Below are 19,206 nucleotides of genomic sequence, written 5' to 3'. Positions count from 1 at the left end.
AGAATCAACCCCTATGATACCAACAAAAGAGGGACATGATACAAAGGTGTATGAACATCTGGCCGCATCAGAGATGTGCAGTAAAGCTGGATTATCAGCAACAAGTAGAAAATCTGATGTGTCTTTACATTTAATAAATAGAGATGCAGCTGTTACTGAAGAAATATTTCGGCCATTGCAGTTAAATGATTCATGCAATAATGCAGATATGCCAGAGCTCACGTTGCTGCCATCTGTAAATGGTAATTTGTCGTCTTTTATGCCTGATGAAGAAAGTATCAGCTCACAAAGTGAAAACAGAGTCAAAAGGAGTCCTCAGGGTACTGTGGAAAGTAGTGCAGAGGATAATCTGGATGAACACAGTGGAAGAGAGGCTGCAGAAGTGTTTTCACAAGTAAAAGCAGCCTTTGGAGATTCAGAGGTAGGGGAGAGTGAAGAGGAACCAGCAAGGGGGGCAAGTGAGACACTTGTTAATTTTGAATTAAATACACAGTTCATTGACTCTGAGTTGCCTGCTACTGGAGACCACAATGAAGGGAAAAACTACTTCAGCTCAGTTTATGCCCAAAGTAAAGAGAATCTGAAAGAGATGCAAATGAAGGATTCAGATGTGCAGAGAAATGATCAGCTTGAAGAAAATGGTCTGGACACGAAGGAATCAACAGATCTTTTAGGCTTTTCTCCACTAATTGAGCAGTGGGAAAATAGTTCTTTTACAATTGTTTATGAAGATGCCCTTCAAACTGAGAACAGATCTGTCTCTAATGATGTTATACAAACTAGCTCACTTTCTCCTTCTGATCTGTCTTTGGACAATGTAGGTTATCTAATGTGTGAAAGAGCAAAAAATAAAAATGAGCCCACCTGTTTTTATGGAAAGGATAACAAGTTGAATAAAGCCACAGAGGGCAATAGCTCAGAGTCATTTCTGAGTGTGGAGGCCAAACGCTATAGAATATATCCTTTCTCTTTGTCTCCAATATATGAAGACGACAGCTCCCATGAAGACTTGCTGTCTGCAGACATGTCACCAGAAGGCCATCCTAATGGAGTATCTAAAGATAACTCTGACCATACTTCTGTGTTGTCCCTTCTCCAATCAGTTTCTGAGCGCCTACAGTTGACCACTCAGTTCAGTAAAGAGGAAGATGAGGAGGGAGTGGAGGACGAGGATGAGGACCAGTCGTCATATGAAGGAAATGTGCTTGATGTTGTGAGAGAAGAAGAAGAATGTCTTTCCAGTCAGTGGACAAGCAATCGAACAAGAACCGTTCTCTCAAATGACCAAAATACATATCCATTACCTGAGCAATTGCCTTTTCTTTCAGAAGAGCAGTTTGACTCTAAGGAGCAAACAGAACAGTTTCAAGATGAGACTTCTGGGCAAACATACTGCAATCCAGTTTCACAGAAAGCTGATACTACTCTAAAGCATCCTCCTACGAGTGCGTATTACCAGTACTTGAGATCTGCCAACAATTACTCCTCTGAGAAGGGAACAAGATTTGGAAATATTCTCCAGGATATATTGCAGCCAAAGATTCGTTGGTCCCAAGATCATGCCATGCCCAAACTGGGAGAATTGCCAGTGGTAAGATGTCACGTCAATTAACATTAATAACCAAAATGGTTAGCCCCAGTTCAAAATTTCTGTTTCGCCTCATCTGTTTTTAGCCCCTTCCCTTCCTGGGTTAATTAGAGTGTTTAAGATCATAGATTTAAAAAAAAAAAAAAAAAAAAAAAGTCTTCTGATAGAATAATTGAAAAAAAATACATTTTTTTGTTCACACAGGTGAAAGATAGATGAAAGCAGTTTCTAATTATAAAAGAGGAGATGTGAACAGAAAATGTAATGAAAAAATATGCATAATGGCAAGTCTACAAAATAGGGAGCAGGCTTCACTATGTTGAGGACATTTCAATCTGAAAATCATGACATTGCTTTTTGTATGAACATTGTTCTTTCACTTCGTCCACTTTTAAGATTAGTAGAGCTGTGTTTTCAAAAATATATAAATTATATATAAAATGTAAATAATATATATTATCTGCTTATGGGATTATTTTATTCTTTCACTGCGAATTCTTACTTAAATTGTAAGTTGGTTAATGAGTAATACAGCTGCTTCTTGTTAGCGTTCCTTTTTAAGTGTATTTAAAGCAATGCAGATGAAGGTACAGAAACAGTTCTTGTAATGTTTAGAAGCTTGGAAGTCCACATAAACCAAATGTGCAACTAAAGAAGCAGGTCTTCTGGCATTGGGAATGCTTCATTTTTGTGATGGGATCTAATTTGGCTTTGCCACTGTTAAGACGTGCAGTCTTTCTGTGCTTTCTACGCTTTGTGCTAATGTTGTGGATATTTATAGTTGTTTTTCATGTCTTTTTAATTTCAGAATCTCGTTGACAGGGCAAGTCTCACGTACAATCCAAGACCAGGAAAGGTAAGTAGAACTTGGATGTTACATGATTCAATATGATATACTATGATATACGGAACAATTTGTTATAGCAGATTTTTTTCATGGGAAGTATCTGACATTATTCTGGCTTTCTGTATTTTAATGTATCATCTGCTTGCATGTGCTAATCATAAGATTGTATGGTAAAAATACTGCCGCTAGTAATCTTACTGTATTTCCTCGTCTGCAGTTTTATTTCTACAGAGCGCTTCATAAAACCATAGGCACAAAATGAGTGGTTTTTATTCCACGCAAAAATTAGCTGTCTGTGCTGTATTTTAAAATGAGCCTTCATTCATATGTGTTGTGTGTTTTTTCAGATTATTATTTATGATATTCATGGTGACAAAAGTAAACAAGAAATTCATTCTGATGTGCTAGATGCCACATCCTGGATCTTTCCCATTGGAGCACTACTTAGGATAATTAGAGGATGGTAAGAAATCCAGGTCATATTTAAACAGAATCTTTTCAAAAGATTGCATGTGTGTTTTTTCTTATGTTTTTGTTTCTTTATGACACACATCTGATCTGCAAGAATGCCTTTTTCTTTCTTCATAATCAGACTTCATACCAGTGAAATAAGCATAAAACAAGGCTACACATGCTGCAGTACAAAAATATTGTTCCTCCTGGGAACTAACTTCAAACAGAAAGTTCCTAATAGAACCACAAGTAAATTTAGACTTCTTGCTTACTGAGACAGTAAAGCAATAATCGTCACTAGAAGCACATGTAAACCAAAGAAAACTTTTTTTTTTTTTTACTTTTTTTTTTTTTTTTTTTTTTTTTTTCTGTTCAATGTCTTTATAGAGTAGCTGTTGCAAAAGGACCATACAATATAGAGATTCAACTACTGCTTGTAATGTAGCATCTAAAAGATTGTGGATGCAGAAGGACGTAGGGGTGCCTTAATGGTAGATTTGGCTACTGTCCACTCGTAAAACTGTAGTTCAAAATGAAGTAATAGTTTTACCTTGGAAAGCTGGGGACATTACCATATCAGCTGTTGCTTTGAAATTTATTTGGTGGTGCATGCAGTGTATGTTTGACTCTTGGCCATAGTAATGTATATAGCATTTACACAGTTTTTAGACGATTGATTTTGCATTTCTCTCATGTTCTGATGAAACACTGAAAGCCATTATTTGTGTGTGTATGTGTGTGTTTTATGCCTTATGTAGTACTTGAACAGAACATCCTTTGATATGTCAACTAGCGTGTTTGTTCTAGTAAAATAAGGCTTTTTATTTACATAGTTATTGAATTATATTTTTATACACATCATATGTTAATGTTAGTCAGCCTTCTGGAGGAAAAGAACTATATACTTAAAGCACATAAGTGAAGTATTACGTATCATAAGTAAATGTGACTACTGAAAGAGAATGAAAGAGAATGTGAGAAAGGGGTGATAATTTGTATCATAGAAACAGCTTAGTAATAAGCTTTCCAGTATACGTGCTGTGTAAGGACAGTCTTGGCAAATAGCAACAACTCAGTTCATGATTTCATTATTGCAGTTGGATTTTCTATGAGAAACCCAAATTCCAGGGTCAGAAATACGTACTAGAAGAAGGAGAGACTGTACTGGATCACCTTTGGGATCTTCCAGGTGTGAAGCATCATCGAAGAAACCTCACAGTGGGTTCAATCAAACATGTAACAAAGGTATAGACTTTATTAACAATATAGTCATGTACATAATACATTTCTGTTGTCAGCAGTAGTGTATTACTAACAATGGACAATGTGTCTATGCTGTGTTACAGATTTTATTCAAATTTATTGTGAAACACATTTTTCACTTTCAAGGTAAATCCCAGGGCTTTAGTTGCTGAGTATTTACTCTGTGCTATTAGCTTTTGCACTAAATTTATTTTCTTCCTGAGTGTAATGAGCAGGTATAGAGTCTCTTTTTTGCCCCTACCTTTCTCTGAATCAGCAACTTATAGTTGTTTACCCATTCAGTTAATTGAAATTAAATGGAATCAGTTCATATTTTTTTAAAATAAGTGCTTATCTTAAGTTTAAACTACCTCCTGTGTCTGTATGGTTTCTCTTTTGGACATTAGCAATTGGGATTCCCATCCCATTTGTACAGCGTAGCCTTCAGAAATTGTCACCGCCTCCACCGTATTGTGTTACATTGTGGATAGGTGGTACACCTAACAGCATCTAGCTCTGTGTACAGCCAGAGGTTTAAAGGGCATTTTGTTTAAAAGATGGGAATCAAATGTCTAAAACAAAGTACAATGCAGCCACTGTTATTCAGTGAATGAGGAATACATTTACCAGATCTTGTGATTTAAGAAGAATTAATGCTCTTTTTGTTTAGTGTAACATTCCATTTATTCACTGTGCAACGGTCCTTTATTGTGACCGAATTATCATTTGTATCGCAATATGAAAGCATTTCAGAAAAAGTGCTATTTCTCTGTTCTCTGCTGGTACACAAGTCATTTTAAAATTGATGACCTTTCTGTCATCAGTACAGCAGCATAATGTGATAATAACAAGTGGAAGTACTTATTCATAAAAGACTTAAAAATACATGAACTCAGAAGAAGCTGGCTGAGGGCATGAACAGTGAAGTTAATTTGTTTAGCTCAAGTAAATGTTAAAAGCATTTGACTAAATGGGATTTGAATAATGATTGATAATGTGGAAGATAGCTCAATAATGAAAGAATTCCAGTAATAATGTATAGAGCTCTGGTCTGATGCATAGGGAAGACTGGTGTATTTTGGGTATATAAGAAAGCCCTTGCATAGGAGAGACACTGGTGTTAGTTCCATCATGCTGGATAAAAATATCTGTAGTATAGCTAAGTAGGCTGAGTGTTGTTCTTCTTCCAGTATGTTTTTCATTTGTATGGAGCACAGATGGAAAGCTTCCTTACAGTGTCCTGTTTTAATAATCAAAACTATTTCCCATGTCACTTAAATGTCCAGTAGGTTGTTTGGGTGAACTTATTTAGAAGTACCTAGTGGTGTATGCGACTACTGTGGGTATAGATTTAATTGACCAAGGTTTTATTCTCTAAACCTCAATTTGTGAATTCTCCTTTTTTGAGGTTACACATCAGCTACTGTGGAACTTGTTTTTAAGAGGTAGTTTGCCATTGTACAACTTTTTTTAATTTATCTTTTCTGAAAAATATGACAGATGAACTATTTGTCTTTGGCAGCTTAGGTATGTGATCAGCAAGATCACGTGTTTTACTATCATTCTCTTCACTTCTGTCGTTGTCTTCTAAGTAGCCCAGTAGCTTTTCTCCTGCCAAGTTTGATCATACTGGCTGTATGTCTAGGCTATCTGGCTTGTCTTTTGATTCTTCTGGTGGCTTTTTTTATGGTAAATGTTCAGGGGCTGTTCAGATGAGGTAGCAGATTTGAAAGCTGGCTAGGTATTTGAGAAGAGCATGACTTACTAAGAATAGAATAACAAATGTTTACTAAAGAAACTGTAGGAGGAACGCTTAATTTTTTTCTTAATTATTATTATTTTTTTTTAACTGGCAGAGATTATTGTGCTCAGAAACAATACGACAGTAACTTTGTGCTCTGATTTGGCTTCAAGCATCCAGAAAAAGTAAGGATTCTGTTAACTTTGTGATTAGCCTGTGACTTGACATCTGGACATGAGTTAGGTAAATCCACATGTGTTAAATCTGAAACAACTTGCCAGGAGGGGAGGATGAAGATCCCAAAGTAACATGCAACTAATGAAACAAAGCCCTGTGTGAAGTGATGAGGAGTTTTGATTCCACTAAGGCAAATAAACATGGGTCTAGGCAAGTGAAATCTACCTGCACGTACCAATTTGTTGCAGCTCCTGCAGTACAATCCATTTAACCAAATTAGTTCCTCTGGTCTACTGCAAATGCAGTATCTTGTCTAACCAGGGGCCTCTTCTCAATCTGTTTCTGAAAGCCTGAGGAGGGTGCAAATGGTTGCTTTCCCAAAAACCAAAATGTGAGAAGAGATATTTGTGTTTCCTTTCTGGAGTCATCCAGTAAACCACTGTTATACATGGTGACAAGAGATCTTTAACAGCAGTTTGTAATCTCTATCTGCAAGATGGTTATGTAGGGAATGGATTCCTTGTGGACTTACCTTAAGCAAAGCTCTTTGTAATGGAAATGCATACAATATTATATGAAGTCTGTGTTTTGCTTGCGTGGTTTGCTGGAAGAAAAGAAGATATTAATTTGAGCGGGGACTACATTGTCAAATGCCACAACCCAGAAGTATTGGTGGTGGTGAAGACATTAATTGCTTTAATATTTTTTTTACCTCTAGCCACGATGAATTCTGAAGCTTGGTTTTGTGATTATGTGGAATAGCAAGAGAGATACAAAGCAGGATAACTGGAAGGAAGAATTTTGAATGGATAAAAAAAGTCTGGAGAACTGGCAGAGTAAGGATTAAGCGAGGAAAAGAATGCTACAGAGGCCGGCACATCCTAAGGTCAAACTGTGCATTAACAGTAAATGCTTGTCTAGACTGTATTAAAAAGCAACTGTGTGGGCACCAGAACTAATTAGGCCCGGTTTTCAATAGACTCTTCTCTCATCATTGTCTTTACTCTTAGCTTGAAAAGCTAGGCTTTAGTTATGCTTTGTCTTGCTGTTGACATAAAAGGCTACTGTCACTTAAGTAGGCTATTTTGATTATTTCAATCACCAAAATATACAGCTTCAAGGAGAAGGCTTAACAATGCTAGAAAGTACTTAGCCCTGCTGGTGCTGTTGGTGCTGAAACCTAGATCCAAAAGAAGGATGAGTAGCTGAGATCACTGAAGGTGTCTCTGGATCCCTCACAGTGGAACTCTTGGAAGCGCTACAAGAATGCCATCAAAGAAACATTTTATGCTAAGGTCATGAGAGTACTTCGTACGGCTCTTCAGAAGAAGACTTAACCTTTCTCCTAAGAGGAATGTTACTGTTTTGGAAGTGTCTGCATTCTACAAACTGTCTCGAGTAGTCCCCCATGCTCTGTAAGCACTTTGCAGACTGTAGAAGATAGTTGTTTTTGCTGACTCCTCATTGCCTCTGCTCCTAGAAGACCACAAGGGAAGCGTGAGTACTCCAGAGTGACTGTGCAGGCAGGAGGAGAGTACTACAGAGTAAAGGAAGACTGAGTTGAGTGCCTGTAGGCTGTGACTTACCTAAGCATTCACTAGTTGTGTATAATTTAAGACAACTACCCAGAGGAGACTTAATCTGTTTGCAGTGCTTTTTCTTTTGTTTTTGCCTGATTTGTCAGTAGGCTAATGAATAAGGCAAAAGTTTTGACTGCTTGTGGAATGGGTGGTAGGCGGGGTAGTAGAAAGGAAACCTTCCAGTTTGGGATCTGTTCTGCAACACTGTTCTAGTGGTTTTGCATATAGGTATCTTATTCTAAAATCTTGACGCCTCAAAAATGAAAGGGGTTTGGTCTGAGTGCTATCATAACGTGTGTGGTTTTCATTTTGTTTTGAATGATGATGGCTTTATTATGAAAGTTAAAGAGGGCTCTGAAAATAATGATGCCTGTTAAGTACGTTCAGGCAAATCTGAACATGCTGTGGTAAATATTTACCAAGCTAAAGTTTACATGCTTAAATTTTGGAAATTAATGTCATACTACATGGTGTACATCTGCAAATAAATAATGTTTGTTTATACAGCAAGACTAAATTCTGCCATTTTCATCAGCATGCAAATTAATCTGTGTATTTCACTATTTAAGTCAAAATGTGTATTTGTGATTTTTTTTTTTCACGTGTTTGGAAAATATAATGTACTTTTTGCTTGAAGGTGTTATTAACTTAAGTAGGTATTGCTTTTGTTAAAGAATTCCAGTTTACTACTTTATGAAAAGACTTTGTGAACTTAATCTAGTAGATACAAAAATACCATCACAATGAGTAGAGTTTATTTATGGCTGTCAAAACCTGGCTGAAGAGAGAGGTGGTGGTAAATGGGAGAGATCTTATTATGATTATCCACGCTTTGCCTAGGCTTTGTAGAACTGCTAGATTCTTTACCTGTTAAAGTGGAATCGCCTCATTAGCTTCAATCAGGAAAGAAAACTTGTAAAGAGAATACAGACTGGCTTCTTCTAAACTTCAAATGGAAAAATTAATTACCTTGTACCAAATGAAAATCAAACATACTGTCTCCTAGTCTGTCTGAGCCCACAGGCAAAGATACTTTGTTATGCTACTTGTTTAGTCTTGTAGAGCTAAGAGTTCAGCATCATTATTTGTGGAATTCTTTTGTGGAATGTAGATGCAACTTCTGATTTGGCTTATCAAATTCTACTGTTGGATTCACAGGTTTCAGCCATATCATCTGACAGGTCTTATTAGGAAAAACAAATTTCAAATATTTCTTACTTGTGATTTAATAAGAATCATATCAATATGAAAACTACAGGGAGATTGCTTTTTAAACTTGTCTTGTGATATACTTAGAACTTGAGGTATAATGTTCATTCAGTACTTTTTTATAAAGTGACATTGCACTAGGAAGTTTTTGTTTCTTAGTCTTTCTGCTTTTACTCATCTATATAAAACTGCTGGTATTGCAGGGTGGTTTTTTGTTTTTCCTGACAGTATTTATTGCTTGCAACAGTACAGAGGAAACACAATTGTGCAAGAAGTTGCCGAAGCAGAATACGGTGATACTTCAGGTCTTGTGAGGAAAACAAAATAATAGAAATGCACGTATTAGAAGTGGCACATCTATGCTGTCAGTTAAATACTTCCTGCAAGAACTTTGACAAAGCGGAGATGTTTTTGTAGCTGGGATGTAACTTCCTCATTTGAAAGTTCCACTCAAAACTCATGTGAAGAGGGCAAGCATGCAGGCATTTTGACAAGATGAGGGGCTGCAACTTTTGTGCCCTGATGCTGACTTTCTCTGCAATCACCTGGTGTTTTGCCTTTTGGGTATTGGAGACACCACAGGCCATGTGGGATCGTTGTCACAATGTGACCTTGGCTTGTTCTTGAGCAAATCCAGAAACCAAAAAATTCAGATGTGCGGGCAGCAGCATCCTTATTCTCCAGCTTCTTCTGCAGTGCACCTTCAAAGGAAACCTTCATCCAGCTACACTTACGATTTGCTGGATTTTTTTTTTTTTTATGCTGTCCAAAATCTTTAGCATAATGCTAGTAAATCCATGGTTCAGGGGGAGAAGCGTACTGTGAAGTTACCACTGAGAACTGAAGGTTTTCACTTAAAGTTTAGCAAGCTCTGCAAGCACGTGAGCCACCTTTCACTGTAACAGAAAGATTATTCTGTTAATGCACTGCTGAATCAAGACTTCACAGAAGATCCAAACTGAATCATAATGTGTAATTGCTGAGAAAAAAAAGTATTCACAATGAATTTTATATAAATGTTACGCAATTAGCGTGGTTCAATTAAAAAGCCTTTTGGATTCTAGAGCAGATCAGGTGTTCAGACAGTTGTTCTCCAGTATAGACAAATACCAGAAGAAAACCTTCAAGAAGGTAGCACAGGCTGTTGCTTTGTAGTTACAGAAACGTTGCTGAAGTATCTGCTTTACAAATGCTTTCTATTACTGTTCTTTGTCTAAAATGCTATAGATTTTTAATGTGATTGAAACTTGAACTCACGCATCTTGAAACCATAGTCAGATGCATAACATCTGACCTAATTACCACCTATTACCACCAGGAGTGTATGTTAAAGAACAGAAATGAAGTGGTGGACATTTCCAGAAAGTTTTAGTTACGGGTACATCATCATAAGTATCTAAATGTGTCATATATAATCACTGTCTTCAAAATAGTAATTAAAAAATGCTACAGTATATCATATGTATGGTTTGTCTATCAGTAAATGTTGTCAGTTCCTTTACTTGAACAGCATCGAAACTGAGCTTTTGGAAAGTAGTCTAGGCTACTAAGTGTGTGTTTATTTAGTGGGAGCTGGAAATATAGTTCCTTCAGATTTTCTAAAAATCCCAATTTTCACTTCAGAATGAAAACAACAAAACAAACATCTTTTATCGTATAAAGCCTGGCTGAAAGGATGACAAAATAGGAAAAAGGAAAGAACTACTTTTGCTTTTTCCCCTTCCCCCTAATGGGGCAAACGTTCCAAGCACGGATAACCCTTAGCATTTGATTTGTTTCTGTAGGACTGCAGTGTTCCGGAGATTGAGTTCAGCGTGGGAGCCAGTACAGAGGGACTTCCTATCTGCATACAAAGTGCAGTTGCCAATTTAGAAGAACTGGATGTTGAAAAAAACCCATATATACGTGTCAAATCAGGAATGTGAGTACTGAACTTTTTTTAATGCAGTATGCCAGCAGGTAGAATATCACGAGATGAAAGTCAGTAATAGGAAAAGTGCTTTAGGCTTTTGCTTTAAATCAGTTAACATAACTATGTATTTCCAGCTCTTCTCTTCAACATTGTACTACTAAGTGGTCTTCTAGCAGTGGAAGCAAGTTTTCAAAGGATTTTTTTCCTCTGGTTGCTGGCAGAAGTCTCTTTAGTTCAGTCCTTGAGTGGCTTTATAAATAGAAGAAGCTGCTCATATAAAAGCTTATAATTAGCTTTTAGTTCATTGAGAATAAGTACTGTCTTGCTAGCCACCCATCCTGTTGTAACTGTAACATCATGGCTGAATACCAAAAGGTGAGTATTATGTCATACAAATATTCCTCAAGCTACAGCTGTATACAGACTGCTTGCAGAGATGTGACGCAATATGATACAGGCTCCCTCAGTTGTCCATGCTGAGCAGAACAGTCTGTTTCCTTGGTAAATGGGTAAGGCAACACATTTCCTGAAGTTTGGAAATTGCCTCTTCTCTGCAGAATGACATTAGCTGTTCTACTACAAGAGTCTGAGTTTGCCTTTTCCACATGAACCAAACTTTCCTTCCCAAGAACTTGCAATATGTCTGTAAAGGTTGAGGTGATGAAGGAATTAAAAACAGTCTCATTTTAGTTTTGGCAGAACTTTGACTGACTGACTATGAATTTGAATCTGTGTGTGTAGTTTTAAAAAAAATAGTCCATAAAGCACCGTGTTTCTTCTTCCATTCCTTATTTGGTTTACTAACCCTGTGTCTAATGTCTTTGTGCTCCATGTTCTTGATTTAAAGAAGTCTGAAGGAGTCTCAATATTTTTAATCTACATGTCAAAATTACAGTAGCTTGCTTTTAAAAGGAGAGTCATAACAGTATTTTAATAACTTCCACTCAAAAAAGTTGAGATTGATGTTAGAAGCATTTTGATTCCTATGATAACAATCTTAGGAAAAATTTCCTGCTAGTTTCTCATCATAGAATCATAGAATCACCAAGGCTGGAAAAGACCTCCAAGATCATTGAGTCCAGCCATCCACCTAACACCAATATTTCCCCACTAAACCATGTTCCTTAGTACTACATCTAAATGTTTCTCGAACACCTTTGGCAACAGTGACTCTACCACCTCTCTGGGCAGTGGACACCTGGAACAGGTGCCCGTTCCAGCACCTGACCACTCTTTCCTAATATCCAACCTGAACCTCCAATGATGCTGCTTGAGGCCTCTCCCTCTCACCCTGTTGCTAGTTACATGGGAAAAGAGGCTGACCCCATCTCATCACAACCTTCTTTCAGGTAGCTGTAGAAAGACATAAGGTCTCCCATGAGCCTCCTGCAGGCTGAACAATCCTAATACTGACACCGTTTTTGTATAGTTGTAGTATAACAAATTGGCTTCTTAATGCAAGTGAACAAATTTTCTCTTCTTTAATTTGATTAGCATAGACTCAATAAAAGTATCTGAGATCTCCTGAGCACTGATAGTGTAAGTGTATTTAACTATACCTGATTTTTGATGCGCTGACAGCTTTCCCCAATACATAGTTTACCTCTAACAGGTACAAAAAGAAAAATAATTTTGACAAGATCATTGTATTTGTAATGTATCTGATTAGATTAATAAGTCCTTCATCATGACTGTTACAGATGGCTTGCTTATTCAGATTTAAATTACAAGGGGGAGATGAAGATTTTGGAAGAATGCAGTGAACCATCTGAAATTCCTTCAGCAGATGTAAGATCTGTGCGTCCCTTAAAAATGGTGAGGACTTCACAACTCTAGTAAATGGTGTGCTCGTCTTTTGCTACCCTTGCTGCTTTGGTGATTTTAATTGACATCCTTTCAGGGTTAATCCTTACACATGTAACACCCCTGTCATGTCATGGTGTATTAGCAGTGTTGCAGTGTTACTAGTGGTTACTAGTTCTCATGAGCTCCTACATCTGCCCCAGTAAGAACATGTCCTCAAAGTGTCTTCCTGGGCAAGTGCTGCTGTAGAGTAGAGATCAAATAGGGCAGAACTGAAAGATTTGGAATTGCACTGAAACCAACACCAATTCATAACTAAAAAAGATTGTAAGTTGTTTGTTTTTTAATAGTATAGCTAGAGTCTTTTGGGGTTGGAAGGCAGTTGAGAGATCTACTGTTGACAAATATTCAGTAGTCTTCCTAAGACCTCACACTGCATAAAAATATCGGGATGGGCAGCTAATTTAAATTTTAGTAGAGAGCATGAAGGTCTAATTATGAAAAAAATGTGGAAGGATACAACATATCATTTCACTTTATGCGAGTCTAGAGAAAGAGTTTTAAAGCCACAAGTGAATACAACATAATGCTTTGGTAGGGAGGTGTCTTGTTCCCCTGCAGAGTACCATTTGTTAACATTGACAGAGACAGTACATTTGTGTAGGTTACTTTTTTCCTGTATCTTCTGCCTTCCCAGGCTTATTATTTGCATTTCATCATTTGTGCTTAAGCAACTTGAAATATATACCACACAACTTTATAAGCTGATTTTAAAAATTGGTCAGTGCAAATTAGTTTAAAAATACACATTGTAAATATTGTTTTTAAGTGCAAATAGACAACAATTTAATATTTTTAAATTGTTTCAACCCCTGCAGGCTAGTCAATGCACTGCTTATTGTTTTGGTCAGGTTTATAGTGTCCCTGGTCTTCATGAATTATCAGAGTATATAAGCTAGTGTTTGGTTCAGCTGTCGATGAATATAGTGAATATAACTACTGAGACTTTATGCTCCTATAGTAATCTAAAATGCATGTCGAAATGTAACTTCAAATTTTTTTATAAGCACCTTTTTTTTTTTTTTTAAGGGTGGATTGAAGGTCCAAATGCCTATGAATGTCAAGGTAAGCACTAAGGAGATGGAACAAAATGTGAGCCTGGAAAAATAAAATTTCTATCTAAGCTGTTTTTGTTGAATTTGCGATGTTAGATTGAGTCTTCAAAGTTTACATGCTGCTGAAGGTAAATTCACGAATACTGTCAAATCTGCTTTCTTACTCATTTTTTGTGAGGTGTAAAAGTAGTCGTAGTTTGGTTTTTACATACTAGAAGAATAGGAATTTGCTATAGAAAAATTGTAAAGCTTTTGTAATGTAAAATGAACTTGCCTGAATGACACATTCATCACTATAATGAAAGGAGGTTGGGATTTTCATATTTAATCTACCATGTTTACAAAAATAAATTATGGGAGGGAAGTTAGAATGCTTCCTTCCTCTATCTGAGTCCAATACAATAGTCAAGGGTGTGACCACAGACCTGTGACTTGTGAACCAGATAGCTATTCCAGAATAATTGTTCCTTTTCCCTCCTTTTTCTATTTCTCCACAAAAATATTAATGCTTTAGGTAGCTTTTAATTACAAGTACATGCAACATTTAAGATTTTTTGTATTAAATATTATTAATAAATGTTAATGCTATTGATAACTGGTTAGTCTGGTTTGGCAGATGAGGAAACCAGACAGTGTGTTAACTGCAGTCACTGAAATGACTTCAGTGAAGTGCAGAGAAAGACCTCTTGTCTAGTTTTAAGGTGTTTGTTCAGTACATCTAGCCGTGACAAGGCAGGATTCAATGCAGGTTGATTTGCAGTGCCTAAGCACGTTATTAAGGATAAATCACAGTCATATAATTACAAAGTGCAATTACCTGTCATAGAATTGTGTGAATGAGTAGTCTTCTGTGAAAATACCTGCAGATGTCTTACAAGCCTACCTAAATTCACATAGGATCTCTTCAGCTTCCAGGATGTAGAAGAACCAGAAAATTTCAGGAATACAGTGCTGAATTTTCTTAATAGTGGTAGCTTATTGAAGGTGAAAAGAAACTGTCTGCCACATACTGTAGCAGTGCACATGCCTAAACTTTGAACTATTGCACGGGGTATACTCAAGGTTTTATTTGAAATTATGTTTTCTAGATAATAATATATGAGAAAACCCACTTTGAAGGATGGTCCAAAGAGTTTTCGGAAAATATTAATTCTGTCTTGGCTCTGTTTGGTGATGAAGAGGATTTTCAGGGCATTGGATCAATACGTGTCATTGGTGGCGTGTAAGTGTTTTTTGTGGGTTTTTGTTATTAGGTTGTTTTTTGGTTTTTTTTGGAAAAAAAGAGAATATTTCAAATAAATCTAGCATAACTAAATGCTAAGAAATTCCAATTAAGACATGAGTAGAATATATTTCACTAGTAAAATATTTTGAGAAGAAAGAAATTTACATTTATCAGTTACCAGCCTTGGGTAAAACTACTTTTCAATACATCTTATTTATTTAAGGAAATACAGGAAGATAAAACTGTTTGAGAGGTGTTTGAAGTCAGTGTTGACCATTTCAGTGCCAGCAAACTTGGCCACTTAGTTCCTTAGTGCCAGTATATGCATAAAGCTTTAATTTAGATTGATACATGGTTCTGGATTAACTTCAGTTTGATATTTAAACGCTCATGAAATCTATAAACTGTCTTATTCTGTTTATGGTTTTGTCACCTGTTGGATGTTGTCTAAAACTGAGAGTTCATCCTTATTGTCCTTCTTTGAGGTCTTGGATTGGTTATCTTTTGCCTTTCTTCTCGCTTCCTCCCACACTCTCATGAAAAGGGCCAGATGCTTAGGTGAGCCACTGAAGAGATGGACAGCTCCAGCTGTTCCAGAAAGCTACTAAACTACACATTGTTACTTCACCCTCTCTTAAGACCCAACAATTTAAGGTTGTTTGGAAGCATAAAAGATGGTTGCTTCTATCAATAAAATAGTTTTTAGAAGCTTCATTTTTTTTCTTAAGGGGTTTCAGTGTTAATACTTCAATGTAAGGATGTAATATAATAAAATGTATTTAATACACAGGCTGTCATCCAAATTTCACAAGCATTACATTGAAAATAAACTTAATTGTGAATACACAAATAATCTATTCAAATACACTATGTATTAACTGTCTTGGAAGCCTCAATTTATTAAGAATCATCCTTCTGTCTGTTGCAGTGACATTTATTTTTAATATTGTGGTAACTTCAACAGATGAATGAATGTAAACCAAATGGTACTGTGATTAAAGCTATCCCTGCCTGACAGATTTGATTGCCAACAGAATTTGTACAGCAGTTCTAAATACATGAAAGGGCATTTTAATAAAATAAATATTTACAAGAAAGAAATAAGGAAGGGGAAGCATTTTTTTTAAACTTACAAAAATGGTGTGAAAATGCCTTCTTTTAATCAAGACAACTGTTTTGGTCAAAATACTTTTAAGGTTTTTTGTCATAGTACTAAAATGCATTCTGTACGCAGCATGTATGTATGTATATATCCAATTCACTTGTCTATCCATAGATTAGAACAGGAAGTACTGGGAATGGATGAAATCTTCCTCTGCTGAAATCCCCAAGTTTTAACAGCAGGGTGGTATCTCCTCATTTATGAAAACATGGGGAAGATTTGCACTGGGTTTTATCACTGACAATTGGTAATTTCAGGGTTTTATGGCAGCTAGATGCATTAACCTCTATAGTACTGAATATTGGTATTGGGGATATGACTGATGAGTAGAGATACATCTAGAAACATTACACAGATAAACTGTTATTGGAGAAATAATTACATGGAAGGATTTGATACGCAAGGAACATTTCTTGAGTGCTTGTTGAGATTTCCAACAAGTCTTGCTTTGTTTGTTAGCTGAGTCTAAGATATGAGCGTTCTTAGGATGTTTTTGTCCTCTTTTATTTGTTATGGAAAATCATGTATGGAGTTGTTTTGCTTTTAGTTATTTCTCTTTCTTTTGTTGTGTGATTGCTTTAGATGGGTTGCCTATGACAAAGAACGCTACAAAGGCCGCCAGTACTTACTCGAGGAAGGAGATTATGAGGACACACACACATGGGGAGGAACTGGCAGTGTTCTCCTGTCTTTCCGGTTCCTTCAGGCTGTAAGTACTTTTGTGAATTTCACACAAATTATACACAGTTCTATACATAAAGAGGGATGTTATTTTTCATTTACGGTACAGCTGTTGTCTGTTTGATCATTCCAAGTCATGCCCAACTTCACTGTCAGTCTTATCCCAGTTGCTGAAATTTAGACTCTATGCATTGTATAGCAGAGGCAACTTCTGAGTAGCCCTTTTAAAACTTATGCAAGGAATGTGTCACATGGAACTCCTTGTCCCACTGCAAGATTTTTCCAAGGTGTGGGAAGCAGAGTGGTGAGGCCAGACTCTTTTCAGCAGTGTGTGGAGACAAGACAAGGGAAACAGCCAGAAACTGGAGCATAGGAAGTTCCACACAAATTTGTGCAAGAACTTCTTTATGATGAGGGTGAAGGAGCAGTGGAAGAACAGGCTGCCCAGGGAGGTTGTGGAGTCTCCTTCTCTGGAGATATTCAAGACCCACCTGGACACCTACTTGTGCGACCAGCTGTAGGGAACCTGCTTTGGCAGGGGGGTTGGACTCAATGATCTCTGGAAGTTCCTTCCAACCCCTGCGATTCTGTGATTCTGCACTTCAAGCCATTCAAATCTCTTGGATACTTTTCTTAAAGCAGTTTTTTCTTAAAAGTTTATCATCATTAAGTGTACAATGTAGTTGTTTATTAATACCAAAAAGTGATTGTTCAACACAGCAGCTGTTGAAAGCCTTAAAACAGTGTTACCTTCTGTCTCCGTAATTTTTGTGCCAGAAAATTTTGGCATAATAATGAATAATCACGGTGATAAGATCTCTTCTGCTAAAATATGTTGTGTGGGGCAACAATGAAATAATAAAAACTCCGGGTCTGTGAGAGCTCTTGCTCTTTAAATGCAGCTGCAAAGAGTGGCTCCTTTTGAGAATTAGATTGTTGACTCTGAGATTATCCAGTCTTTGTGATGTGATGGGATGTTCCTGAACCATGAGTTTTGTGAAGATTGAAGACAGGCATGTAAAGCAATGTCACTGTCTCAACACTGACTATTATTTTGCAGCAGAAGTGGGGTGGAGTTAATGGGAGCCAAAAGGAGTCATGCTCAAATTCACAACATGCAGGTTTAGTTTTTATGAAATTCAGTTAATTCAAAGAAGTCGATGAATTGAAGAAAAATGTTCTCCTCTGAATAATTTATTTTTCAGATTTGGCAGGAATTTACTTCTAACTGCTTCTTACACTTCAAGCTATGTATAATGTATTTGAGTAACTTAATATTTTTAAATCTTCTGTTGAGCAAATCACATATATACTGATTTAAAATTGTGCACGTGTTTAGCAGAGATGATGTTCTGTGCTTATGCATGTATAGGCAACTGTATGTGCCACAATTATGTGTAGCATGTAATTTTAACAAGAGGAACTGCCAAAGGAACTACCAAATTCTGCAGCTGGCACAGGAAGACCTTGGATCTCTGGGTGCAGGTTTGGCTGCCACAATGTAAGAAGGACAAAAAACTGTTAGTGGGATCCAAAGAGGGCTAGAAAGATGTTCAACAATCTGGAGAGCAAGGCATAATAGGAGCGGTGGAGGGTCCCCTGGGCTGCCCAGAGCAGAGGAGCTGAGGGGAGGCCTCATGGCAGCTGCAGCCCCTCACGAGGGGAGCAGGGGAGCAGAGGGGCAGCGCTGAGCTTTGCTCTCTGTGACAGTGACAGGGCCTGAGGGAATGGCATGGAGCTGTGTCAGGGGAGGGGCAGCTGGGTGTTAGGTGAGCATGGAGCAGGCTACCCGGAGCAGTGGGCACGGCCCCAGGTGTCAGAGTTCAGGGAGTGTTTGGACACTGCTCTCAGATGTAGGGTTTGGATTTTGGGTAGTTCAGTGAGGGCCCCAGAGGCGGAATTGATGATCATCGTAGGTTCTTTCCATCTCAGGATTTTCAATAATTCCGTGACTTTAATTTGATTCAGGCCTACAGTAGGTAAGATGAGTACTCAAATCCTTAGCATTTTGAAAATGTGTCATTCATATTCAACTATCAACATATATTATTCAAATTGATATGTAAATGTATATCAGTGTATACTTCTGCTATTAAAATTTTTCCTCGTAATGTAAAGAGATAAGCTAGCTTGTGTCTGGAGTCAGTAAAATGACTGATGGCAGTGCCGTTTTGTTAGGCTTGACCAACAGATTGACTGTCATGCTCTGATGCACAATACGTAGGTCAGTGTTAAGGCGTGCCGTATGTTCCCTTTGTGACTTTCTATCTGATTTAAGGTCAGAAGCTTAAAAACATTTTAGTGCCAAACTCTTGTTTTCAACAGGACTTGGGCAAAAATGCAAAACCAGCTGTCTGTGCATCAGGCCCCTTGCTACATAGAGAGCGTACAAGCTTGTTGCCATCATCTCACCAATGCTGTGAGGAAGAATACAGTAATGGCTGTAATAGTCTCAGACTAAGTAGGGTTGT

The 19,206-nt window shown here is 37.3% G+C and overlaps 1 protein-coding gene across 1 annotated transcript in view; it reads left to right on the top strand.

The window, feature by feature from the left end:
• Window positions 1-13: 13 nt before the first annotated feature.
• Window positions 14-19,206, top strand: part of CRYBG3 (crystallin beta-gamma domain containing 3) — a gene marked incomplete at both ends in the record, with an annotated part of 46,654 nt that continues 27,461 nt past the window's right edge. The window contains 9 exons of the mRNA XM_079549609.1: window positions 14-1,591; window positions 2,397-2,444; window positions 2,783-2,898; window positions 3,986-4,133; window positions 10,622-10,758; window positions 12,450-12,537; window positions 13,642-13,677; window positions 14,756-14,889; window positions 16,637-16,763. Of these exons, the coding sequence (XP_079405735.1) occupies window positions 14-1,591; window positions 2,397-2,444; window positions 2,783-2,898; window positions 3,986-4,133; window positions 10,622-10,758; window positions 12,450-12,537; window positions 13,642-13,677; window positions 14,756-14,889; window positions 16,637-16,763 (2,412 nt within the window). The remainder of the gene's footprint in view (window positions 1,592-2,396; window positions 2,445-2,782; window positions 2,899-3,985; window positions 4,134-10,621; window positions 10,759-12,449; window positions 12,538-13,641; window positions 13,678-14,755; window positions 14,890-16,636; window positions 16,764-19,206) is intronic.

The sequence above is a fragment of the Tetrao urogallus genome (genome assembly GCF_951394365.1).
Source record: "Tetrao urogallus genome assembly, chromosome: 1".
Lineage (NCBI taxonomy): Eukaryota > Metazoa > Chordata > Aves > Galliformes > Phasianidae > Tetrao > Tetrao urogallus.
The sequence above is the reverse complement of the archived record's forward strand: the minus strand, read 5'-3'. Positions and strand labels throughout refer to the sequence as shown.